Consider the following 27,266-nt stretch of genomic DNA (forward strand, 5'->3'; position numbering starts at 1 on the left):
AGGTGCGAAGTACCTACATCCTACGTGATTTACTTAACGTCGTATTCTTACTAAGCTACATAAGAGACAACGTGACGCAAAGTGTGACGCTATGAACATAATTATTATTATTATTATTATAGCCTCTTTATTCCTTAGGAAAAAAATCACATTTGGTTACATGTATATAAGTACATAATTTTACAGCTTAAAATAGTAACATTTCAACATAGGTATACAAGCGTTATTTCTAAAACAATTTAATTACAAATATGATTAAATGAATACTAATTTTTATATATTAATTAATATTAATATTTTTTTTCAGAAAAAAAAATATATATTCGATTAAATTAAATTAACAGTTAAAATGATATTTAAATCACTTAAACATTTGGGAAGTCATGGATGAATAAAATTCAAAATTTAAAATTTCATTAAAAAAAAATACCTAATATAAATTAATTCAATCCATGAGCAAAAAACTTGTTCTATAAAATTATTTAAAATTCATTTGATTTAATTTGAAATATTGAAATAACCATATACATATCACAGTTTTGAAATTAATAAATCGACAAAAAAAAATTGTATTTTAAAAGGATTAGTTCACATTTTGTTTGTTTTTCATTATTCAATTTTTAAAATAGATAAATAATTAAAACTCATTTCACTAGTAGTTAGTAAACTGAAGATTAAAATTAAACAAGAATACTTATTACATGCAGTTTTTTGTTAGTTAAAATATTTTCTAAGGACCTCTTTGCGAGTAAAGGCCTCCTCCATACTCTTCCAGGTGTCTCTGTCTCTTGCTTTTTTTATCCAGTCTTTTCCCGCCACTCTGATAATCTCATCATTCCATCTGTCTTTCGGCTTTCCTTGCATTCTTTTATTGGGCGGGCCTGTCCATGTAGTGACTTTTCTTGTCCATTTTTCGGGGTTCATACGGGCAATATGGCCAGCCCACTTCCATTTTTGTTTCTTGCAGTATTCTAGGGCGTCTATAACATGCGTTCTTTCCCTGATATCGACGTTGCGTATTCTGTCTTTCCTTTTAATATTTAAAATACTTCTCTCTAAAGCTGCTTGACATGTTTGAATTTTGTGTTTGGTTTCGTTACCATATATCCATGTTTGGCTGCCGTAGGATAGACAAGGAAGTATGCAGGAATCTAAAACTTTTTTCTTTAGTTTTATAGGGATTTTGGATTTCAAAATTTCTTTATAGCTCCAGAATTTATTCCATGCCATGTTTATTCGTCTATTTATTTCGTCTTGATGTCTATTTTTGTCAAATGATATTTGTTTTCCTAAATACACGTATTCTGGTACATATTCTAGTGCAGTGTTGTTAATGTAAATGGGTATTTCTGTAGAATTTGTCATTAGTTTTGTTTTGGTAGTGTTTAGTTCTAGGCCGATGTTGAGACTGACTGTGTTGAGATCGCATATCATTTTCTGCAGTTGACTAGCTGATTCTGAGAAAATAATGATATCATCGGCGAATCTAAGATTAGTTAAAAAGTCGCCTTTTATGTATATGCCTTTTCCCTGCCAGTTTAGCTTTTTCATTATATTTTCGAGCACAGTAATAAAAATTCTAGGTGAGAGCGGATCACCTTGTCTGACTCCTCGGCATATTTTTATTTCTGGACCTTTTGTTTCCATTTTCACGCATGATACGCTTTTTCTATAAATATCCTGTAAGAGCTCTATAGTCTCTGTTGGTACATTGCAGCCGTGTAGTGCTCTCCACATGCTATTGTGCGATATAGTATCGAACGCTTTGGCGTAATCAATGAAAGCCAGGTAGAGCGGTGTTCTATACTCTTGGTATTTCTCTATGATTAGATACAATGTGTGTATGTGGTCTGTTGTAGAGAAGTGTTTTCTGAAACCGGCTTGTTCCGGAGGTTGGTAGTTTTCCGTATATTTTACAAGACGATTTTCAAGGCACGAGGCGAATAGCTTATAGATGTTGGGTTGTAAACTGATAGGCCTATAGTTACTAATATTCGCTGGATCGCCCTTCTTGTATAATAAAATGATGTCGGATTTTGCCCATTCTTTTGGTACCATTCTAGCTTCGAGAATTTTATTGAACAAGTCAGTAATATGAGACACCAATAAAAACCGACCTGCTTTTAGTGCTTCGTTCGAGATTCCGTCGGGCCCGGGACTTTTGTCTGTTTTCAGTCCTTCTAATTTTTTCATGATCTCTGAACTTGAAAATCGCTCTATTTTGGTAGAGTTTTGAGGAATTGGTTGGTAGTTATTTGTTTCTTCTGTGTTCAATGAATAAAGAGATGTATAAAATGATGTAGCGATCTCAATTATTTTTGATCTAGAGAACGTTTTGACCACTGTAGAGTCTTCGTATAGGCAAGGAATCCAATTTTTAGTGCAATTTAGTGCTTTATATCCTTTTTTCAGGCTGCCTGATGATTTGAGGTGGGTTTCTATAGTTTCTATTCTGTGGTTTTGATTTTCTTTTTTTATGAGCTTATGAATATGTTTGTACAGATAACAGCGCTCTATCTTTTCTTCTTTTGTAATTTTATCCTTACTTGTCAATTCATATCGTCTTTCTATTAGGCGTTTTATGTCATCTGAGATCGTATAATGTTTATGCAGAGCTTTATCGTCTATGTTTTTCAAGCTTCCTGTTATAGAGTTTTTTATTGCCTTATAATAGAGCTCTATATCCTCGGTGTTCCATATTTTCAGGTTTTCGAGTTGTTCATATAGGTTAGCTAGGAATTGTTCGGTTTGTTCTGGTGAATTTAGCTTGGTTGTTTTGTTTTTGAACTTGGCTCTACTCTTGGTCGCTTTAGATAGCAAAACCGTACTCCTTATCATGCGATGGTCGCTGGAAAACGGAATATTATTGAGTACCTCGATGTTGGCGATTTTATTTTTATTATTAGTTAGTATGTAATCTATTTGACTTTTTTTATTTTTTGGAGATAGCCATGTCCAGAGGTTCTTGGTTTTCTTTTTAAATAGGCCGTTTGCAATGATTAAATTGTTTTGCTGGCAATAATTTAGTAGAGTTTGGCCTCTTTTGTCTCTTTTTCCATAGCAAAAATTTCCTAGTATTTTTTCTTCGCCTGTACGACGCTGTCCGACGCGCGCGTTGAAATCACCCAATATAAGTCGTAGGCCTTGACGCTCTTGACAGTGCACGTAAGCTTGCAGAAGTTGATTGTAGAAATTGTTTATTTCATCTTCGTTCGAATCAGAGGTTGGTGCATGAACTTGAATCAGAGAAAGTTTTGTATTTACAAAATTCAGTTTTAAGACGCATATGCGTTCCGATATTCCAACGAAGCTTTCAAAGTTTTGTTTATATTTCTTTTTTATAATAAAACCAACTCCGTATTGGCCTTTAGTTTGGCCGTAGCTGCAGAATATGTGATCATCGTCTTCTTCAATGTTATAACCTATTCTTCTTATCTCAGATAAGCCAATAATGTCGTACTTTATGTTTGAAATGGCTTGCTTGAAATCTATTAACCTTTCATGAGACAAGAGAGATCTTGCATTGTATGTGCATATGTATAAATGTTGGCATGGAGGGTTTTGGTCTTGAACTTCCACGGTGACCAGCCGGCTTGGAAGTTGATTTATATTTCTTATGTTTGTATGTTCGTATAAAGTATGTGAGTGGGAGGAGGGGCTTAATTGCTATGCGTTACTAACTTTACTAGCTTGGTTTTTATTTGTCTCTGTGTTTTTATTGACTAAGAAATTTAGCATGCCCGGCTTTATAACTCCGTTTGTGACGCTATTCGACCTCTTGACTGACGATTCAGACGACTGTATTTTGTTTTTTTTATTGGCTTGGGAATTTATAGCTTCATTTGGCAAGTTATTGTTGATAGGTGATGTTTCGAGTTTTCTTTTTGTGTTGTTTTTGGTAATAATTAGCTTATCGTATTTTAGTATAGCTATGTTTCCCTTTTCTCTTTCTAATTTTAGCTGATCTTGTAGCTCCTTTCTTTTCTCAAGAACATATTTTGGGTAGTCTTCTTTCATGTAGTAGTGAGTGTCTTTTAGGGCGTGTTTCTCCTTAAACATTTTTATTTTAAGGCCTAAAGTTGAGAAAGTTACAACTAGCGGTCTTGGTTTTTGATGAACATAATATCAAAGACATTAATTTTGACCTTGTCACTTGTCATCATATATGTATGGTTTGCTTAGATAATATTGTATAATATATAATGTAGGTGTCGAGTCGGTTTCATCGCTCAATTCGTGGAAGCTGCCAAGCTTAACAAAATAGAAGCACGAATCGTATTTGGTTTGTGAATAAGGAGTAGGTGTGCGGTGGTGCGGTGCGGGTGACGCACTTGCAAGTTGCGGCGGGGAACGTCACGTAGCCCGCATTCAAGCGCTGACAAACTCCAAGCGAAGGTGTTTTAGTGCATTTGCGGCGGCGGCGGCGGCGGCGGCGGCGGCGTGTCACGGCGGCTCAAACAAACTACGTGCGTTGGGTAAATTTCAACGCTGGTTGATAAGACGCATTCAAAAACAGTTAACTATTTAAAGGTGTGGGTTGCAATGTGTGGTACCGCGCTAAACTTTTGTGAGGGTTGCACTTCTACTGACTTTATTACAAAACGAGTTGAATTGGTGCCTCGTTCTACTTACTCTTCTCAGAAATTCTCACAAATAAAGTATTTAAGTATTTAAAATCACAATAATACAATACTATGCTCATATAATGATATCCTGATGTTCACCGATACAACATTTTATACTTAGGCTTACTTACTTATTTACACTAAAATCGTAATGATACCTAAGTTCGTGTAGGTAATTTAGAGATTGTATCTAGTTGGATATGTCAGCGGCCGATCCTAAGATCAGGCAGATCGTAATGTTCTAGTGTAATGTTTTGACGGTTGTCACATTAAACCAATAAATGGGATAGATTCGTGTCGTGTTCGTGTGTCCAGAACTCTGTGTCTATGCGGGGCTCCGTCGACTCAGGGAACGAGACAAAGATTGTCAAGTTATGCCTAGGAATCTCACGATTTGCCTAATCTTAGTTTAGTTTAGTTTAGTTTATTTATTTTATAATGATAAATTACAATATAAATTATTCTTACACTAATCTATATGAATTTACGATCGGCTACTGACATAATTAGGTACCTATATAATTCTGTCCACTACCACCAGTTTTGTCAAACCAAGTTCAGGTACAAATTTACCTGAAATTCATAAATTTTGCAAAGTTTTATGAATAAGGGGGTAACGCTACCTATAGTTAATAGTAGTCGGAATGAATATATTATATGCTGTATTATCACTTTGCACGCCGACGTTATAATCCAATGCCGCACTCCGACAGCCGATCACGAGCTCCACTCGTGATGCTCTTGCAGCCAAGTACGCAGCGTGTTTCGCAGTGATATTGTAAGATTTATAAAAAAAAATTAGCCTATATATAGGAACAAATCTTTTTGTGTTTGAAAGGTGATTTCATATATTTTAAGGATAAAAATAAAACAATGTATTTATATATTTATTTTTATTTTAAAACTATAGTAGTGTGAACACGTATTTTGAAGAAAAAAAAACTCTAACGTCGTCGTCGTCGACGTCTTTATTCTTGCTTTTATACAGTATAATCTTTTTGTTTGTGATATTTTTTGCCAAAACTTTACACAATAGTGTCCACGTAGCGAGCCCGCGGCGCACTGGCGAGGCAGCGCGGGCCGACGCATCGTCACGCCACCTCTAGCCACACACGTTAATGAATTGTATGTGTGCGTGTAGCTAAATCGTTCCTCTATACGTTGCTACTAAGCGGATCACGAACTGTGTTCGTTATTTTGATACAAACAGTATGGAATCTGATCACGAGTACTATTCGTCATCCCCGACTCTAAGAAAAAAAGTGTAACGAGTGGTATTCGTGATCGGCGAATTACGCGTGGCAGTTATTTAAATGGCCAGCGAAATGGCGGCAAAACTGCGTACCGAATGGTCCTCGTGAACGGCGTGCAAAGTGTTAAAACTTGCGTGTCTGTTGTTGCAGGTGCGTGGTCGCTAGCGGGCGGCGACATGTGGCGCTAGCATGGCGGGGTGCTGCGGGGGCGCGGGGTGCGGGGCGCGGCGCGGCGCGTCCCCGCGCGCCTGCCTGGCCGCCTGCGCGCTCGTGCTGCTCTACAACCTGCTGGGCGGCTTTCTGTTCCTGGCTCTCGAGGGCGGCGAGGAGAGCGCGGTGGCGGCGGTGGCCACGGGCCGCGGCGGCGCGGCGGCGCTTCGCGCGCGCACTGTCGAGCGCCTCTGGGCTCTCACCGAGGACCTCAACATCCTGTACAAAGACAACTGGACTCGTCTCGCGGCGCGAGAGTTGCTCGAGTTTCAGCGCGGGTTGGCGGGCCCGCCGCCGCCGCCGCGCGCCGTCTCCGACCCTTTCCGGTGGACCTTCTCGACGAGTTTCTTGTACGCACTCACGCTCATCACTACCATTGGTTAGTAAAGTATTAGCGTTTTTCTTCGACAATCAAAAGGTTCTTTAGCTAAATTACTTATTATTATTTGTCAGGGCTAGTAGGTTAGCGATGCGTAGTTATTTTCTATGGCTGTAAGTCTAATGCTAAATATTCTGACTGTTAAACGTATCTATACATATATATGTAGCCGTAGTAGATCACTAGTTCAGTTGCAATTACACCTGCATCGAAGAGACATGTCTTTTACTGTGTAACCTACCCCTACATTCAAAAATGAGCTTTAACCGAAGGAACATATGGTCCAAAATCGAACCGGATCAAGTGCGGGAATGATGCAGGCGGCCGGGCGGCGAATACAATAGGGAGCGCATTCCTTAAGAGATAAGCGGAGTTGTTTACGTCGTTTAGTGAAGATTTGAGTTATGTTAAATAATTATTGATTTGTAATAAACAGGAAAGTGATTGCAAGTGTGATTTACAAACTATTTGGCGTAAATATAACTTCGTGTGTCGGAATTAGACTTTGACACGTAGTGACAATTATCGGATTGATTACAAAGTAATTTAATAAGTGAATAAATTACTAAAATGCCTCCAATAACGCCCGAACAAACTAAATTAGTTGCCTATTTAGAAGATGTGGCCCTTATGATACAAAAAACGCAATCAAACATAAAGAAGTGTCCAAAACAAAGGCTAACCGAGGGTTATGTTAAACAAAGGATAAAAATGCTTGAGGGTTATTGGATTATGTTTAAAGATGCACACAATAATCTCATGCATTGCACACCGCGTGAACAACGAGGAGATATCAATTATTTTCTTAATGAAGATTACTATACCGTGGAAGACCTTTACCTCTGTTTGCAAGCCGACTTAACAGATTTATTGACCAAGTGGGAGTCAGAAAAAAAGTCAATGGAGCTATCTACTATGTCAACGTCGTTCCATGATGGGCATGGGCAATTACCGTTTGTAAATCTGCCAAAAATCCAATTGCCGACCTTCTCAGGGAAATATGAAGATTGGCCCACATACCAAGATTTATTTACAGCCCTCGTGCACAACACAAAATTGACAAGTGTACAAAAGTTACACTATTTAAAAACAAGTGTCTCTGGTGAAGCAGAGACATTATTGCGCCATGTACAAATAACAGAAAATAATTACACACAGGCATGGGAGTTACTTAAAAACCGTTTCGGCAACAAAAAGATGATTGTTAATTCTGTATTAAAAAAATTATTTGGTCAGAAGAAGATTCAAACCCAGTCTGCAAATCAAATAAAAAATTTACTTGATACCACTATGGAATGTATCAACAGTTTAAACAATTTAAACGTAAGCACGGACTCTTGGGATCCGATAATTATCTTTCTCGTCGGACAGAAGTTGGACGCTGAGTCAGTTAAAGACTGGGAACAATCTGTGCACAAGGACAGTTCAGAAGACATGCCTAAGTGGGAAGAGTTACAGAAGTTTCTGGTGGCTAAGTTTCGCACATTGGAAATGGCCGCAGCAGTCTCAGTGCCCACACGTGATAAGTCACAAACGCCCAAAACATTTCACGTCGCTGAACAAGAAGAAGATGAAGTAAGTTTGTTTCAATGTGCTCATGTTGGCGTAGCTTCACAACCTACTTGTACCTATTGTAAAGGTGAACACTACATATTCAACTGCAAGGAATTTACAAAAAACTCAGTGGAAGATAGACATGATTTTGTGAGAAAGAACCGATTGTGTTACAACTGCCTTGTTCCATTCCATAGTGTCTATCGATGCAAACAAAAGACGTCATGCAGGATCTGCAAAAAAAGGCATCATTCTCTTCTGCATCAAACGAGAGAATCTAATGAAGAAGTAGCTCCTACACAACCACAATCACAACCGGAACCTGACACGAAACTTACAACCTTGCACGTTTCTAAACAACAACCGAGTCGTAAAATGTTACTGGCCACAGCACAAGTAGCAGTCAGGTCGACCGATGGTAATACACACATACTTCGAGTTCTAATCGACCCGTGCTCAGAAGCTTCATTTGTATCAGAACGAGTAGTACAATTACTGGGTTTGTCAAGAACTAACATCAAGGGAGTAGTTTCTGGACTTGAAGAAAGTACACAAATAAATGTCAAGCACATGGTCGACATAACAATTAATTCAAGATATGAAAACAAGAAGGCTGTTCTAGTTTCAGCTTACGTTTTAAAGTCGGTATCCACATATTTGCCCTCGAAGCATGTTTTAATAGATCCACAAGCCATTGAAACTTTGAAATTGGCTGATCCTACCTATGACACACCCAGCAAGGTGGATATGTTGCTCGGCGCAGAAATCTACTGTCAAATTATTCAAGAAGGTTTAGTGAAAATGAATGATGGGATAGTCGCTCAAAAAACTACTTTAGGGTGGATACTAACGGGTCGAAAACAAATAGAAGCGCAGAGCGACCAACACAACGTTACAACATTACACATAACCAGAATGGTGGCTGAAGACAACGATTTACTACGAAGGTTCTGGGAGATAGAAACTGATGTGTACAAGAAAAAGAAAATATTGACAAAAGAAGAAGAACAATGCGAAGAGATATACAAAAAGACAACTAAAAGAGATGAAAGCGGAAGATATGCGGTACACTTACCATTGAAACAAAACGTTAAAGAAACAGTTGATCTATGTGGTGATACGAAACAACAGGCTATCAATCGATTTAAGAGCCTGGAAAGGAAATTTGGAAAAGACGTTAAGTTAAAGAAGGAATACACAAAAGTTATAAATGAGTACAAGGACATGGGACACTTGCGAAGATCAGAAAAACAAAACGATGACAATGCACTGTATCTTGCTCACTTTGCTGTAATTCGAGAGGACAAAGACACTAGTAAAGTGCGCATAGTCTACGATGCTTCTGCTAAGGGCTCACACGGTCACTCTCTCAATGACACAATGATGGTAGGACCGGTCTTACAACCCGATCTTCGGAGCCTAGTAGTAACTTGGCGAAAACACAAGATTTGCGTCGTAGGAGATATCGTGAAAATGTATAGGATGATAAATATGACAAAAGAACACATAAATCTGCAACGTATTGTCTGGCGAGATAGACCAGAAGATGAGTTCGAGAGCTATGAGTTAACAACTGTGACTTTTGGGACCGCTGCAGCGCCATTCTTAGCAGTCCGTACATTAAACCAATTGGCCGAGGATGAAGCTCACGAATTTCCTGAAACTGCACCAGTAATAAAGAAGTCGTTTTACATGGATGATCTAATGGTAGGAAATGAAAACATAGAAGAAACGAAGAAAACGTGCCAAGAAATTAAAGAAATATTGAGAAGAGGAGGATTTCAAATGCAAAAATGGTCTAGCAATTCAGATGAAGTTTTAGAATATTTGAAAGAAGACAATAGTACAAGAGACACACTAGAAATCAAAATGGACAAAATAATAAAGATTCTTGGTTTGACCTGGAATAGACAAGACGATATGTTTGAAATTACAGTAAACTTACCTGAGATGAGAAGCCCTATAACTAAGAGGTCTATACTTTCTGATGTTGCTCGCCTGTTCGACCCCTTTGGGTGGCTAGCACCTGTAATAATAACTGCTAAAGTTTTAATTCAGAAGTTATGGTTGAGTCATCTGGGTTGGGATGATGAATTACCATCGGACTTGACAGACGAGTGGATTCGCTATAGGGAAGAACTGATAAATTTACAAGACATCAAGGTTCAGCGTTGGTTAAACATGACACGAGAAGATGATCACGTTGAGCTGCACGGATTTTCAGATGCATCCACTCAAGCTTATGCAGCCGTGACGTACCTGAAGGTTGTTAGACGTGAAGTAGTATACGTCTCTATGATCGCATCAAGGACTAAAGTCGCACCTCTGAAACAACTTTCTATTCCAAAATTAGAGCTTTGTGCTGCAGCCTTATTAGCAGAATTGATCAGTGATATCGCGGAACTTCTGGAAATTCCTAAAAATAAAATATTTGTTTGGACGGACTCAATGGTCGTACTGGCTTGGCTGCAATCTCAACCTAGTCGCTGGAAAACGTTTGTAGCGAATAGGACAGCAGATATTACACGATTGATAGATAATGATCGTTGGAGACATGTGCAATCTGCTGACAATCCAGCGGACATCGCGACAAGAGGAGTCAAAGCGCCAGAATTAGCTACACAAGATCTGTGGTGGAGTGGGCCAGAATGGCTTAAGAGAGACCAAGTAGAATATGAAAAAACAGAAAGTGCACAAACAGAATTAGAATCAAAAACGACATGTCATGTACTTGTAGATGAAAGGCCTATATGGGAGAGATTTTCAACAATGTCACGAATGAAGAGAGTGCTAGCTTATTGCAGAAGAATGTTAACATTGTTACCTGAAAGAAAAGGAGAACTAGAAGAGAGTAAACATTTAACAGTTAAAGAAATGGAAAAAGTGGAAGAAGAATGTATAAGGTTCTATCAAAATTTAGTATATGGAAAAGATATAGACGATTTGAAAAGAGATGGAAGAGTTAAGAAAAGAAGTACCTTAATCACACTTGCACCATTCTTAGACGAGAAAGGTTTGTTAAGAGTGGGAGGACGTCTTCAAAATGCCTCATTGTCTGAAGAGACAAAGCATCCAATTATTATTCCACGCAACCAACATATTACAAAGTTAATTGTTAATGAGGCCCACACTAGAACACTTCATGGTTGGAATCAGTTAATGATGACTTACGTGAAAACCAAATATTGGGTTATCGGCTTAAAGTCATCCATCCGAAAATGCATTTACAATTGCAAGACATGTGTCATAGACAAAGCTAAAGTCAAGAATCAGTTCATGGGCCAGCTGCCAACAGTCAGAGTTAACCAAAATCGACCCTTTTTAAATAGTGGCGTTGACTATGCTGGACCTATTTTAATGAGAACCTCTAAAGGCCGAGGACATCATGCGACTAAGGGATACATTTGTTTGTTCGTATGCATGGCTACGAAAGCTATCCATCTTGAGGCTGTATCAGATCTGACTTCACAAGCTTTCATAGCTGCTTTCAGAAGATTTGTTGCGCGCAGAGGCCATTGTAAAGATATTTGGAGCGACAATGGTACCAATTTTATAGGTTCTGCCAAAGAGTTGAAAGGCATGTTTGAACCTGGGAAAAACAATTTAGCCAGCGAAGTGGCCGAACTGATGGCTACTGAAGGAACAACGTGGCACTTCATCCCCCCAAGAATGCCTTCATACGGAGGCCTGTGGGAAGCGGGAGTTCAGTCTGCCAAACGACATTTAGCCAGAGTAAATAAGGATACTAAACTGACTTATGAAGAATTAGCGACTCTGTTGACCCAGGTCGAGGCCTGTCTAAATAGTCGTCCTCTTTGTGAAATAGACAGTACCACAGGAGTCCCACTAACGCCTGGACATTTCTTAGTGGGTGAGCCCTTGGTCAGTGTGCCTGACTTAAATTACGAGCACAAAAAAGTAAATATACTTACCAGATGGCAGTTAGTACAGAAGATGACACAGAACTTTTGGCGCCAATGGCAAAACGATTACCTTAACACATTGCAACAAAGATATAAGTGGCAAGTTGCCGTACCAGCACCCTGCATTGGAGATTTAGTAATCATAAAGGATGAAATTACGCCACCTACTAAATGGTTACTAGGGAGGGTCAAGTATCTTCATCCTGGAGCAGATAACCTGGTGAGAGTGGTAACTGTACAGTGCAAGGGAGACCACGAGCTTAAAAGACCTTTATCAAAATTAATATTACTTCCTAAGACATTAAATGAGTAGTTATACTATGCCAAATCAAGTACAGTGAAGTAGGTATATGGTGAAGTGAGTGAAACGATTTTGCATGTACTGAAGTGAATAATTTTTACTAAAGTGTTATAAATATTGTACGTATCATACAATTTTCATCTTTTTTGTAAACGACAGTGCATGCCCTCTGTTTGAATTGTTTAATTTTATTGAAAACTGTTAGTTTTGGCGGCCGGTATGTTAAACGTATCTATACATATATATGTAGCCGTAGTAGATCACTAGTTCAGTTGCAATTACACCTGCATCGAAGAGACATGTCTTTTACTGTGTAACCTACCCCTACATTCAAAAATGAGCTTTAACCGAAGGAACACTGACAACTCTTGATATGATCCCCTAAATATATCTACTGCCAATAACTGAGAATTTTCTAGAATTGGTTGCATCCAGCGTATAGGTACATGATGTGTGATATCCACAGGTCACGGCGACGTGGCACCGACTTCGGCGGCGGGACGCGCGTGCGCGGTGCTGTACGCCGTGGTGGGTATCCCGCTCGTGATGCTGTACCTGGCCACGCTGGGCGCCGCACTGGCCCGCGCCGCGCGCCGCCTCTACGCGCGCCTTACGCCCGCGCCACCCGCCGACCGACTCAAAGACGGCGACGAGAAGCGCACCCCGTTCCAAGCGGCGTTAAACCTGGACGGACTCGGCGCCGGCGCCAGGATATGCGCCGCGCGCGCCCGCCGTGTCCCCGCCGCGCTTAGCGTGGCGTTACTCGCGTTATACGTCGCGCTCGGAGCCGCGTTGTTCGCGCGTACCGAGCGGTGGTCGCTCCTCGACGGGTGCTACTTCTCGTTCTCGAGCCTGGCGACAATCGGGTTCGGCGCGCTGCGGCCGGGGCGCGCGGCGGCGGCACGGGCGGCCGCCGGCGAGGCGGGCGCCGCCGCCGCGCTGGACGCGGCCGTGGGCGCCTGCGCCGCCTACATACTGGTCGGCGTGGCGGTAGTGGCGGCCGCGTTCGACCTGCTCCAGGAGGAGCTGCGGGCCGCGCTGCGCGGCGCCGGCGCGCGGTGCGGGGCGCGACGCACGGTGCACTCGGCGGAGCGGTGCGTGGCGCCCTCCTGACCCGCGCCCGCGCCCGCGCCCGCCGCGCCGCCGGACCGACGGCCGCAGGTCACCTTCAAGGTGGAGGCGCTGCCGGGGCGCTTCAGCTCGCTGCCGCGGCGGCGCTCGGGCGGCGGCGAGGCGGGCTTCACGCGCGGCGGGCCGGGCCGGCGCTCGGCGGGCGCGGGCGCGGGCGGCGAGAGCTGCGTCGAGTACTTCGTGCCGCGCTCGCTGAGCGAGTTCAACCTGAGTGCGATGAGTGGCGAACTGTACGAGTTGAGTGCGCTGTCGGGACGGCGACCGGCGCCGGCGCCGGTCCCGGCGGCGAAGGGGCGCGACAAGATGGTCACGTTCGAGGAGGCGGCCGCGCCGCAGCAAGACGTGTTCATGTGACGACGCGGGGTGACGGGGCTCGTGGGGATATTTGTTATACAATAAATATTACATTTTACACATTAACTTGTTTCTTTTACCTCGTTAAGTTATTTCCTATGTATGATCATCTTTCATTTATAGAGCCCTGGAAGGAGTAAGTATTCATGGAAAGTATTGGTTACCTCGGTAAGTGGAGCCCGCTTATAGCAACTCACTCGGACCAGATAGTGGAGCGACCATTAGGCAGATTGCGGCTCTCACCCTAACGCCGAAACCAATCAACACCGCCTCCGACACGACACGATAATTACTGAGATCGCCATTCAGCCGCCCGATGAATAGCGTGTTTTGACGACCCAGATTTCTATTAGGCGATTCAATGATTAATGATCCCCGCAACTGGAAAATTCTCATCTAAATTAAATACTCCGCTTGAAAAATTACTGGTAAAAGTGTGTCGCTGAAATGTGTCATTTAGTATTTCCACAATGACGCGCGCTGAATGCGCCGCGCCGCGCGCTTTTCAAGAAACCGGGTCGCTAAATAAGTGAGTGCGCTGCAAAGCAGTCATTCCGACACTGGTGTTTAGACGCGAGTCGCGAAGTGACCCGCTGACACACTCCGCGTGATTCAGGACGCAGCACGCAACAGTTGGCCTATTATACTGCACTGTAACTTGTTACTTTGAAGTGGCCGTTATATCTACAAACCTCACTGATTATAAATAACGTTTGGCATCTCTGGAATAATACAAGTAGGTGTACTACTCATTCTGGAATGGACAGTATCACTAGCTCCTGTTAGAGGGGCTATAACACGCACAAAGTGGAGCAGGGTGCGTAGCCAACATGCCAATCGTTTACGCTCTGTAGCGAACGAAACGCAACTGTCACTGTCGCACTAATATGGAAGAGTGATAGAGAGAGATGATTATTACGCTACGCTAGACGGAGCGTTAGCGATTGGCTTTTTGGCTTAGCACCCAGTACATCGTAAGTTGGTTTTGCACAGTTGATTGTGATTTGTGATGGCGTTTTTCTTGCTTTAAGCCCCCAAGCGTCTGTGCTGGGCCGAATGCCGCATTTTAATCGTTCCCGCTAGTAAACGCTAGTAAATCTAGTTTGAAACCGCCAAAAGCACATCACTGTCAAGGAAATCGATTTTCGTGCCACTTCTTATCTTGTCATATTTTTGTATTTTTCACATAGCTTGGGTACAGTGACAGCTGTCATTTCAATACAATTTTGCGTTTTAAGGTTATAAATTGTATTAAGATGACAGCTGTCACCGTCTCCTTCTTCTTCTTCTTCTACCTAAGCCTTTTCCCATTATCTGGGGTCGGCTCTCCTTGTCCTCTTTCTCCACACAGGACGATTTTGTGCTGTTCCGGCGTCAATATTTGTGTTTTTCAGGTCATTTTGGACCGTTGTCAGCCAAGTAGCAGGGCGTCTTCCACAGCCCCGTTTCGTCGTTGGTAGATCCAATACCACTCGTACCATGTGATCTGAAGACCGCCTGAGTACGTGACCGTACCAGCGTAGTCGCTTTTCCTTCAGCTTTTCTTCAATAGGAGCGATTTTGAAACTGCCTCTCACGTATTCGTTACGGATCCTATCCCTCCGGGCTGTCACCGTCTCCAAGCTATGTAAAAAATATAACAATAATTGTCACGTCGACAAGGTACGAAGACGAAGTGGCACAGAACTCAAAATCCTTGACTGTATTTTAATTTAATTTTCAGCGCCTACGCTACCCGTAACAGTAGGTAGGTACCTATCATCTAATGCAGCTACGTAAAGTACTACATATTGTGCGTGTTATCATTATCCCTTCGCCCCCGTTCGTCTCACGCAACAGTTGGGCTACAGCTCATTCTCCCGCTATCAATTCCCGCAGCCCTAGTGAGTTGCCAAACTTTGCCAATAACTTTATTCATTAGAGCAAACTACTGCATATTATAAGAATAGAAGGTATTCTAATACGGCTGTTGATATGGCGCAGTTGGATCATTTCCCAAGAGGTAACTTCTTCAGGAAGTATTAAGATTAAGTCTCTTTTCTTGCATTATTTTTTTTATATAAAAACGGGTCCCAGAGGGGTCATGCTCGGAATTATGATGTACATACATAATTATGTATCTATAGGTAGGTTAACTATTATTCCTGTTTCTCGCAGTTCAATAAATAAAAGCTTGCCCCATCAGGAAAAAAATATGTTTGTATTCGCACAGGTTGCACATCAGACTTCTGACCAAAAGGCTTAGGAGACTGTTATAATGTTAAAAAAAACCTGCCAAATGCGAGTCGGACTCGCGCACGAAGGGTTCCGTACAATTACTAAAAAAAACGGCAAAAAAATCGCGTTGTTGTATGGGAGCCCCACTTAAATATTTATTTTATTCTGTTTTTAGTATTTGTTGTTATAGCGGCAACAGAAATACATCATCTGTGAAAATTTCAACTGTCTAGCTACCACGGTTCATGAGATACAGCCTGGTGACAGGCGGACAGACGGACAGACAGACAGACAGACACACAGACAGACAGACAGCGAAGTCTTAGTAACAGAGTCCCGTTTTTACCCTTTGGGTACGGAACCCTAAAAATACATGATTTCGTATTCTTTATATAAATAAATTCCTTTCGTTTACATTTTCGAAGATATCGCCATCACAGAAAAGACTACATCAAAAATGTTGTACAAACACTTACAAAATCGAGGCATTTCCACGAAAAACTAGCAGTGAAGTTAATCTATGTCGTTAGTAAGACCTGTTCAAAGAGTGTTACAACAATTCTAAAAAACTGATTGTAGACGATGGCGGTCTGGAAATGCTCATAAGCCCGGGTTTTCTAATAAATAATACAGAGAGAAGAACTTCACACCTGCGTTGCAAAAAACGCCTAAACCCTGTCTGTACTATATTTAGCCAAAAGTGTAAGACGTACAAATGAACAGTGCAAAGTCCTTAAAAAATACTCTATATATAAAGACCTACAAATAAACTAAAGTACCTAACTAAAATGCAAAATAATAAACTGAAGTGGAAACCACATCTACCATTAGCCAAAAAAGCGATAAAGCGACTAAGTCAACAATATCGAATTTGTGGAAAAACACCTTATTCCTAACAACTGCTCTGAATTACGATCCATTGAAAAATAATGGGCTCGTATGAAGCAGAAACTCTTAAACCATAAAACTAACGCCATATCAGTTGAAAACTTCAAGTCGAAATGGAAACAAAGCTTAAAAATTAATAACAGAGTCCTATGTACGAAACCGGATGGCAGCCATTACAACAAAATTACGAAATTTCTAGATTTATGAAGTCAAAGATTCAAAACATGCGTACAAACATGTTGTTTATTAAATTTGTAACAAGAATTTACCATTAAGCAGTTGATTTTTAACTGTTGTGTAAGATTTTGTGAAAATTTAAATGCGTCATTTTTTCTGGAACAAACTAATGTCGAAAGCATATTAAATCACATTTAGAAACGGGTCTATCGCGAATATATTTTGTTACCTTTATTTTAATATGTGTTCAAACCGCGAAAGTTTTAAATGTTATAATGTCGAAAGGCTGTTATGACATAATAAAAATAAAGCTTCATTAAGTCTTGTTCTTTCGGAAATTTTTGATTTTAATTTCAAAAGTAGCGTTATTAATAGAGTTTTCCAACATTTTAGTTACAGAAAAGATCCTCCTTTCAACGGTTAGATGTACGCTGTCTGTTAGTATCTAAATATATAAAGCGACTGTATTATATATTAAGAGGTAAGCATGCGGTCGCTTCTCAGTACTCTCTCTATGAATTCAAATTGTCCTCAAACGTTAATTGCAGAGCTCCGAATACCTCAAGACGTTTCATCCGAAATACGGAGCTCAAGGAAGGCATTTGAAACTACGGACTGAATTATTAAGCATGCTTACGTATGTGGAGGTAGTGCGCCGTGGTGCGGCATCCCCGGGGGTCACACGCTGACACGTCTGTCAGAAGTGCTTCTATTTTGCACCAATTCTAATTCAAATATTTATAAATGCCACATCTACCACATATATGTACCTACCTAAAAGCATAAAAAATTATGTAAAAAGAAGTACAGAAATGAAAAACTTTAATAGGTACTAATACTACGTGTAAGTCCCCTCCTTTCGTCGTATTCTTCAATATTGAGGGTCGAGACCTCCCTTTTGTATCACTCTCTCTTATGATATTTCTCCATCTGTTTCTGTCTTTAGCAGTGTGAAGAGCCATGTGAACAGTGGAGTCAAGAGCGGTGCGGATCTGGTCAGACCAACGTATTGGACTGGCGTGTAAGTATGAACATTGAAACAAGAAGGGAAAAGTCACAATATAATACGAAGCGACGATATTGCAACAATAATTTTTTAGCCTTAAGGCTTTGCTTAAAATACAAGTGAATGGAGTAATTTGTGTACATTTTAATATCCAGGCTATCTAGCGGAAGGCTATGGAGTCGCTTCCATGAATGGTATCGATTCCCGGTTCCAACGTTTGTCAGTTATTACAGAGGTCTGTAGATGGCGTCGCTATGAACTTGCACCTTGTTATTTTTTAAATGAAGACATTTTTATACATTTACTAAAATTTAAACTTAATTAAACATTTTATTATTCATCATCTTTCCTTTTCGGGAATTTATTAATTTATTATTATCTTGTTCATTGGAACATGTTTCCAAAAAATATTTCTACTTTATGCCTGCAACTAAACGCAAGACGGCGCGGGCAGTCTAACCCATTATATCAGAAACCTCATTTTTATTCATCCCCTAAGGGGTGAGCATTTTGGACGACATTTACGTGGCTGAAGTCGGTGAGGAGACAAGTATATCTATACCATATATATAAAACACGTTTGTAGCAGCCGGCACGGCACGCGGCGCGGCTCCGGCGGCGGCGACGCCGGGCGCCGGGGCGGGACCCGCGAGTGTTTGCCGTGACTCCGTATTAATTACCGGCGCCGCTTTGATTCACAACCCCTCCCTCCCTCCCTCCCTAACTCTCTCTTCGGAAACCCTCGCCAAGCGGTTCCACAAACCGAATTATTCGGGATTACATGCGCCATCTGATGGAGGTGTCGAGATAACCCTTTGAAGGGAAGTTGAGTACACGACTACACGTAGTGAATAAGACCGAAGTTTCTTATTTCCTGTTAAACTTAAGCGGTTTACGGTATAAAGGAGAAGAGTTAACGTTCACGGGATCGTTGTTAGATGACACGCAGCAGTTCGGCGCTTTGGTACGCTTAGCTTTTGGTATACTTATGTTCGAAACGGTCTACACACGCTCTTACTTACTGTCCTAACGAACGAACAGTTGAGTTCAGTTTAGATAATTTTGAAGCAGGTTTAAGGGCAGGGCGGGCGCGTTTCATGGATTATAATTATGCTTGCGTCGGTGAGACGGACACGGTCGACCGTTTATAATCCGACCTAATCAAAGGCTTGACTGTCTACCCGCGTCAAACGCGCTCAAACCAATCGAATTACTGCTCGACAACTTTGTCACCACGATTAATAGAGGGCATGAGGGGATTCTTGGTAACAAGCTAATTTTAACTTCGTCTTAATCGTCAAAATTATCTTATATCGAACATTAAGTCACAGCGTAAAGCCATCTCATGCACTTTAAAGTAAGTCGAGAGAGAAGCAATTGACTGCGAGTGATGTCAAAATTATATCAATTTGAAATGTATTGTGAGAAATATTTCATAATTAATTTTGTATTAAATAGAAACGTCTGCGAACAATGCTATTAAGCTTAGAAATTAATTAAAAGTGGCATAATTCACTGTCTTGGGTGGGACTTAAACCCACGACCGCTAGATCACTAGTACAGTGCTCTACCATCTGAGCCATCAAGACCGACCGATGCAGCGAATATTTCCACCATATATGAGCCACTAGGGAGGCCCTAGCGACATGTTAACACTTCTTAAACGGCTACCGGAGTTCCAAGACATATTGGAAGTTCACCAGTAACGATGCGCTATCCCATACTAAATTAATTTTGTATTAAGCAGAAACGTCTGCGAACGATGATACAAAATGTCGCTGCGCGTACAAAAGTCGCCATGTGTTTTTAACCTACTTTACAGGAGACACAAAAAACTGTTTATTTCGATAATTATTGGACATAAATGAATCAATATTTTTGTGACAAAAGTATTTGCACTTTAACATACATTAAGGAATTACATGAAAAAATATTTCAGTTTTAATAATATGAAAAAAAAACTTTTTCATAAATATGTCACATAGCGAGTTTTGTTTGGGTCATAAATAACCTCTAAGTGTCTTACCATTACATGGTTAGATTTAATTGTTAAGGACCCTATACATTTTTTGTTCTTTATCGTCACATGGCTATTTAATAATATGATGTGAGCGTTCAATAAAACAGAAAAAAAATGCTATGTAAGTCAATATAATTGAGTTTTAATCGTGAATTAATAATCTACGTACTTTTTTATTATAACAGTAAAGCTGTTTCAGTCAATATCTTTGAACTAAATATGTTTACCTAGGTAACTCATTTAAATTGGTTTGATAATTATTTGCCAGCCCAATAAGTAATCAAATAATATACATATATACGAAGCAAGGAGAAAAACGATAAAAAACTATTTTTTCTAGTTTTGTAATCAAAATGTTGCCTTTAAAATCTTGAAATGTAAAAGTCTCATCTCTTTAAGGACTCTCTTCTTTCTGCCCTTATCCCACATTATGTGGGGTAGGCACAACAAGTTTTTCCCTTCCATTCTCCTCTATCTTTGGTCACCTCAGCACTCACTCCTTTCTTTCTCATATCCTCTTTCACACAATCCATCCATCGTTTTTTGGGTCTACCATCCGCTCTCCGTCCATCAGCATTCATCCCTAACATTGTTTTGCCTATGTGACATTCATCTTTCCTCATTACATGCCCATACCACGGCGCGAACCTACCTATAATACCTATATATACTACTCCTCATCTTCTCCGTTACCGGTGCTACTTTCAAACTTCCCCTTATATACTTATTCAACAGTCAAATATCAGATGACAGTCTTATAATGGACTGTCATTGGTTTTCTCCTGCATTGCTTTATTAAGTAAGTAATCACAGTGAAGTTAGGTTGTTTTCATGATTCAAGTTGTCAAAAAATGGGTGATAATTAGAGGCTCTGGTACTCGCCGATGCGCACAGGGAGAGGGTCAGGTGCAGGGCCCTAAATGAATTCCCTGCACCCGATGAACTGCCGAGGACGCGTCAACAAGGGCACGAACGGATGCAGCAAAGCTAGAAGGACGACCTGGAGGACTTTCGCTACGGATCTCATATCATAGAGGCACACTGCAGTCAAGAATGCAATCGTTGGGCCGTAGAGTGTCGCACCATGACGGCGGCTCTTGGATTAGGGAACGTTTCGCTGCGCAACGTATTAATGACTATGTTGGGCAGCGAAAGGAAATGGAACGCACTTGCCTTCTTCTGCTACACCGTCATTTCAAGGAAGGAGGCCGCGGAAACGGAGCGTGAGAGTAGGAGCTGAAGACGCGCACCCGAACCGGCGCAGACGGCGGTGAAGAAGATGGGCACAATTTGCTGTCCGCCTAAACCCCTAGCAGGGCCAGCGGGCTGTGGGGGTCCGCACTACACGGCGCTACACGATTGGCAGTGGGTCAAGCGTCAATGACTCTCCTTTCCAGCGGTGTGGGTACTCCGGAGTAAGATAAGCCAGGGCCGCTGGAAGGAGTAGAATCTCAGGCATCCCGCACCTGGCCTTGAAAACGGCTAGAAGGGTGAGCGCCGGAGTGGCTTTTAGTGGGTATATCTCCTTTTCTCCTCTTACTAGTAGAGGATGGTTGCAGGAGGGAGTCCCACATATCCAAATGCCTCCCCAAGCCGGAGGGCCTTTGTCAACAAAAAAAAAAGATTATTAAGGAATTCCAAAAAGTTGAGTTTTAAATAATTTCCGAAATAAACCTGCAATCAATTAAAAGCCGGGGTTTTGAAAATATAGACAAAAAATATTAAGGTCAACTCTTCTTCCTCGCGTTATCCAGGCATTTTGCCACGGTTCATGGGACCCTGGGGTCTGCTTGACAACAGAACTAATCCCTAGTTTTTACGAAAGCGACTGCCATCTGACCTTCCAATCCAGAGGGGAAACTAGGCCTTATTGGGATTAGTCCGGTTTCCTCACTATGTTTTCCTTCACCGAAAAGCGACTGGTAAATATCAAATGATATCTCGTACATAAGTTCCGAAAAACTCATTGGTACGAGCGTGGGTTTGAACCCGCGACCTCCGGATTGAAAGTCGCACGCTCTTACAGCTAGGCCACTAGCGCTTCACATGAAATAATCATGTTTAGTAGGGACCTGTATACAACTTGAGGGTAGATAATAGTTTAATATACGGTAGACTCGATTGTTATAAGAAAATCCCGCTATGTATAGTAAAACGCACAGTCTAGAAACATAAAATCGACTGCAACTAGTATAAAAATATCGCTATGTGCGAGAAACTACATATCGGGAGCAATAGCATCTAATCATTTTTAAATAAACTTGTAGAAAATATCGCTATGTGTCAAGCAGCACACGTCTGTAATTGCTGTTCAAATAAGCTAATGTAGTTATGTGATTTATTCCAGTTAGCGATTATAGGAAGAGCAAGCAGCATTCATTGTATGGGCATCACATACCTACATTTGATAAATCCTTAAATATTGAAATAAGCGCCACGACAGGAGCATATGCGTATAGAAATAAGGTTCAAAATGGCATTAAAACCGAAAAATCGTTAAAAATCACATAGCGACTTTTGTACGCGCAGCGACGAAATACAATACAAAATACAAATACAAAATACAAAAATCTTTATTTGTTTTAAACACAAATTGCATGATATATATATATATATATATATATTTATCTTAATTTAGTACGGGATAGCGCATCGTTACTGGTGAATTTTCAATATGACTTGGAATTCCGGTAGCCGTCTAAGAAGTGTTAACACTCTTAAACAGCTTACGTCTCGAAAACGGCAGTGTAACATGACCACGAGATCCGTAACAACCTATGCGTAATGAAGAGCTTGCTTATATCGGTTTCTTTAGCTCTTGACTCACGTATGATAAGTAAGCGATATTAATAATGAATTACAGCACCTCGTTGAGTAGCTGAATTACATTGGCGTGATTGGCGTTGGGCGAGCTATTATAAGATAATTAAAGAGAATATTTATTACGTTAAGATTAAAAACGCGATTTTAACACCCTAAATCGAATAACACACTAAAACATTCGAGATTTTTACTCATTATTATTCACAACGACAACAATTAATCGCGTAAACTAAGTTTTAAATTTACCTCCGACGTTTCGAGGACGGCGTTGTAACCGTGGTCTCGGAGAAGACTGGCTAAAGTTCACATCAACATCGAATCTAAATTGAATAATTTTCCTAACATTTTTAGTTAAATGCCTATATCTATAATCCGAAAAAAGTTTCACTTGCATCGTGGTTTGATAAAACCACACATATATGGGCAATAGGCTACGGTAACTGCTTACCATCAGGCGGGCCGTATGCTTGATTGCCACCGACGTAGTATAAAAAAAATACATTTTATGAAATAAGGATTTAGTTTTTTTTACCTCACATACGAATATATGTCTCAGAAGGAAGCTTATCGTAAAATGTTTCCGACTGCGCGTGGATGGCGTCAACTGCCCATTTGTCACGATACGATCGGCAACACTCGGACGGGTTTTTACTACGATGAAAGGCAATGTAAATTCACTTTGTATTGAAATTTCTGTCCAAAATGACCCACTTTTTTACTCCCGAGTGTAAAAATATATATTGATAACGTCCAAGTTATTCCGGGACCCAAATGCAGCAAACGATCAAAATAGTGAATACCACCGGAACAGGAGACACACCCGTAAATCTTGTCAGGACGACGGTCAGGGGTAGGTATTTGCCATTTGTTTTAAGCAAAATTCTTAACAAATAGAGTTCAAAATGCTCAAATAGTTTCAGTTGTATAGGAGTATTGGCCAGTTGGGAGCGGAACGACCGCAGACCCTCGTCGGCCGAGGAATGTACTTATTGGACTTGTCACTAAAACAAAGAGCATCCAACGGCTGACTCCTATAGCCCCTATAGGGGTACAGCTACAGTTAACTGGCTTGTAAGCCCGATGTAATGTGCCTAAAGTAGGTAAGCAGGGTAACGTTACCTATGTAAAGGTAATTGAGTAGGTATAAGAGCGTCTTTGGACGCGGATTAGATGGAGAGTGCATGTTTTAAAGGAAAAGGTAACCTAACAAACATCAGAAAGAAAGTCGTATAGGAGATAAGGAGCCCCATCAGATTTAATCATTTATTACGGTTTTGATTCTTATATTAATACTATCTTTTGCCCGCGACTTCGTCTGCGCGTACTTAGTAACAGCAGCTAAAGTAAGTATAGCGCCTGGAAAAAATTTCATAGCAATTATTCAATTTGAGCATATTATGCACACAAATTAGCAGACACTTCATTAATTATCTCAATTCCACCCCGCTTTTTACTTTCTTAAGGGATGATTTTCGGGATAAAAACTATCCTATGTCCTTCTCAGGGACTCAACCTATCTCTATGCCAAATTTCATCTAAATCGATTCAGCGGTTTAAGCGTGAAGAGGGAACACACAGACAGACAGACAGACAGACTTTCGCATTTATAATATTAGTATGGATGACACTGAAGATCGTTCACGTCGATTGTATGTAGGTGTATGGGTCTTAGTTGTCTAAAAATAAATGATATTTGATTTTGTTTTTTGTTTGTTTGTTTTTGTCTGTCATATTCAATATATATATATATATATATATATATATATATATAAACAGGGTGATTCAGAAGACGTGTCACGTGAGCAGGATCAACACTGCTCATTTCGTAAATTACAAGCAACTGTTTCGTATCAGTATTAGTGAGATTATATAATATTATATGACCGTATTGACAGCCTAAAAGGAAGTACAGTCGGTGGTAAAAGCTTGTATCATAAATGTTATATTTGGGCTATTTTTATTTTGTTACCGAATTTTTTTATTCATCGGAATTCTATAAAATTTGGTTGATAAGTAGATAGAGTTCTCTATTATGTACAATATGTCTAATTTTACATTCGAAACGGAAAATTGATTGAAAATGAGGAGCTATTCAATCTAGCCAAATTTTATTTTAATCTAACGAAAGAAAAATCGATCCTTTTGCGAAAATTTATTGTTTAAGCTGTAACGAATCACTGCGTACGTACATCGATGGACCTTAAACCTTTCTAATAAGGTTTACGCCTTATCAATGAACAGTGTGCATGTTAGTATTACGGCAACGCCGCGCCGCACGGCACTCCAGCCGCAAAGTGTTCGCGTCCGCGGCCTAATTGTGTTACCTCACTTTATCTACACTTTATGATAACTAGCTTTCGACCTGCCGCCTTTACTCAACAAGTTTCCGATGTTGTAGGCAATATACGATGATAGAAGTTAATTCATCACGTATAATTCAAGAACCGCCGCACAGACAAACTTAGTAAATAACAGGAAAGTTTGTCCATATTTGAGACACTTATAACATTAGGATTCTGATGTATTGCCATATCTGTTCCAACATAATTTGTCTGTCTGTCTATACGAATGTTATGTGATATTATTGTTGTTATAATTGTTGCTGTTTTATGTATTATTATTGCTGTTAGTTTTAAGTTTCGTGACGCATTGGTTCAACTGTAATGTCATGTAAACATTCTTATCAATAAAATAAAATAAAAATAAAATCTAATTTCCTTTAACAGAGCGAGTTTCCAGTATTTATACATTTGTAGTTACCCGTCATACCTAATGTGATCCACTTTTTCACCCTGTCTTTGAATTATGTCAACGATTTAGAACACATCCACACATGGCCGCGTGCCGTTCGCCGCGCGCCGTGCGCCGCGTGCGGACGCCGATAACCGCGGGGAGCGGAAAATTGAACGCCACGCAAATGGATCGTCCATGGAGATTAATGCTGCCACATAGCTAGCGAGTTATTACTGTGAAGCTACCGAAACACGTTTTATAGGCCTTTTACCAGGTACATATGGTTGGTTGTAAGTAATAAAGAAAAATTTTCTTACACTGATAGTCTATAGAGGTAGACTCAGATTTAAAAACTTGTTTCGATTTTGATCTTATTTTGCTACGTACATGCAAAATGAAGTGAAAGTCGTGCATGAGATGTGCGCCAATCACTAAAACGATTGTCAAAGTCGTATCAAAATCAGTTCAAAACCGTTACAAGTTATTCAATCTGAATAGGGTTCCTGGATATTTGGATAAATACTAATTATACTCTGAAATAGATGTTATACACACATAACTATACTAAAGAAAAAGTGACCAAGCCCTCACACAACGTCACATTTCAATGACCGCTATTGTATGCAAAACAAAAAATCGGGGCAATTGTTCAATCAGTGAATCATGGCGGTCGTGAATGTCGCGGGCCGCGGTCGAGTGATATACTACCCGCCCCGGTCTCCCCTTACCGTGGTGGGTATTCTATTCATATTGCTTTAGTAACGTCTCACAACATCACATAGTCATGTTTATGTAAAATGTGATACCAACCAATTACAATGAATCCCAGTGTACTCAGGTTGCATATATTAATTAGATACTAGAAATACTATTTCATCATATTTAAATGTGCGGTAATACTAGAATGTAGTAGAGTACGTACGTACGTACGTACGTACTAGGTACGAGTATGTATTCATAGATACAGGTTGGCCCATAATACGTTGACTTAAATTTTATATTGTTGATAAGTTTAACAAACGTTTTGCGTTTGCGTATCAATATATAATATTGTATGTCTGTCTGTATGTCATATTTTGCGGATTTTTGTTTTAGTTAAATGGTTGTAGTTTTAATTTTAATTGAAATTGTGTAAATACACCGGAATACACTGTGTTGTTGGGCGAACCTGTATATTATAGTAGGTAAGTACGCCTCTTCCCGAAATTCACTGTTAGTAGTGTTAGTTAAACGTTTAGTCGACAAAGCACAGTGCAACAGAACACAGTTCTTTTAGGCTAGACCCTTCGTTCCACATGCCGACCTTACCAAGAGTGGAATCTACTGTCCTATCCTTCGCACCTTTATTAACTTCTCAAGATATCATATACATATGTCATTAAAAATATATAAGAAGAAGAATAAGAAGAAGAATATATTTATTTAAAAGAAAAAACCTTAATAATATTCGATAATATCCAGTGGCCCCACACTAGGCAATGCCTGTCACGTGGAAGCCGGAAAGAATATACAGAATTGTTTATCACAGATACTGCTGCACGCTGTCTGTTTCAAAATGATTTATACTCGTATGATGGTCATGCATGTACGTTTTAAGTGAAATCGAGCCCCGCTCCATACGTCTCAGGTTAGCGCGGGCGCGGGAGCGGGCACGGGCGCCGTCCTTTTACAA

The 27,266-nt window shown here is 40.4% G+C and overlaps 1 protein-coding gene across 1 annotated transcript in view; it reads left to right on the forward strand.

The window, feature by feature from the left end:
- The window catches only part of LOC134750044 (TWiK family of potassium channels protein 7-like), a 32,334-nt gene extending 18,866 nt beyond the window's left edge, over positions 1–13,468 (forward strand). Inside the window, exons 2-3 of the mRNA XM_063685129.1 lie at positions 6,029–6,467; positions 12,712–13,468. Coding sequence (XP_063541199.1) covers positions 6,068–6,467; positions 12,712–13,358 — 1,047 coding nt within the window. The 5' untranslated portion in view covers positions 6,029–6,067 and the 3' untranslated portion in view covers positions 13,359–13,468. The remainder of the gene's footprint in view (positions 1–6,028; positions 6,468–12,711) is intronic.
- The last annotated feature ends 13,798 nt before the right edge of the window (positions 13,469–27,266 follow it).

This window comes from Cydia strobilella, chromosome 19 (assembly GCF_947568885.1).
Source record: "Cydia strobilella chromosome 19, ilCydStro3.1, whole genome shotgun sequence".
NCBI lineage: Eukaryota > Metazoa > Arthropoda > Insecta > Lepidoptera > Tortricidae > Cydia > Cydia strobilella.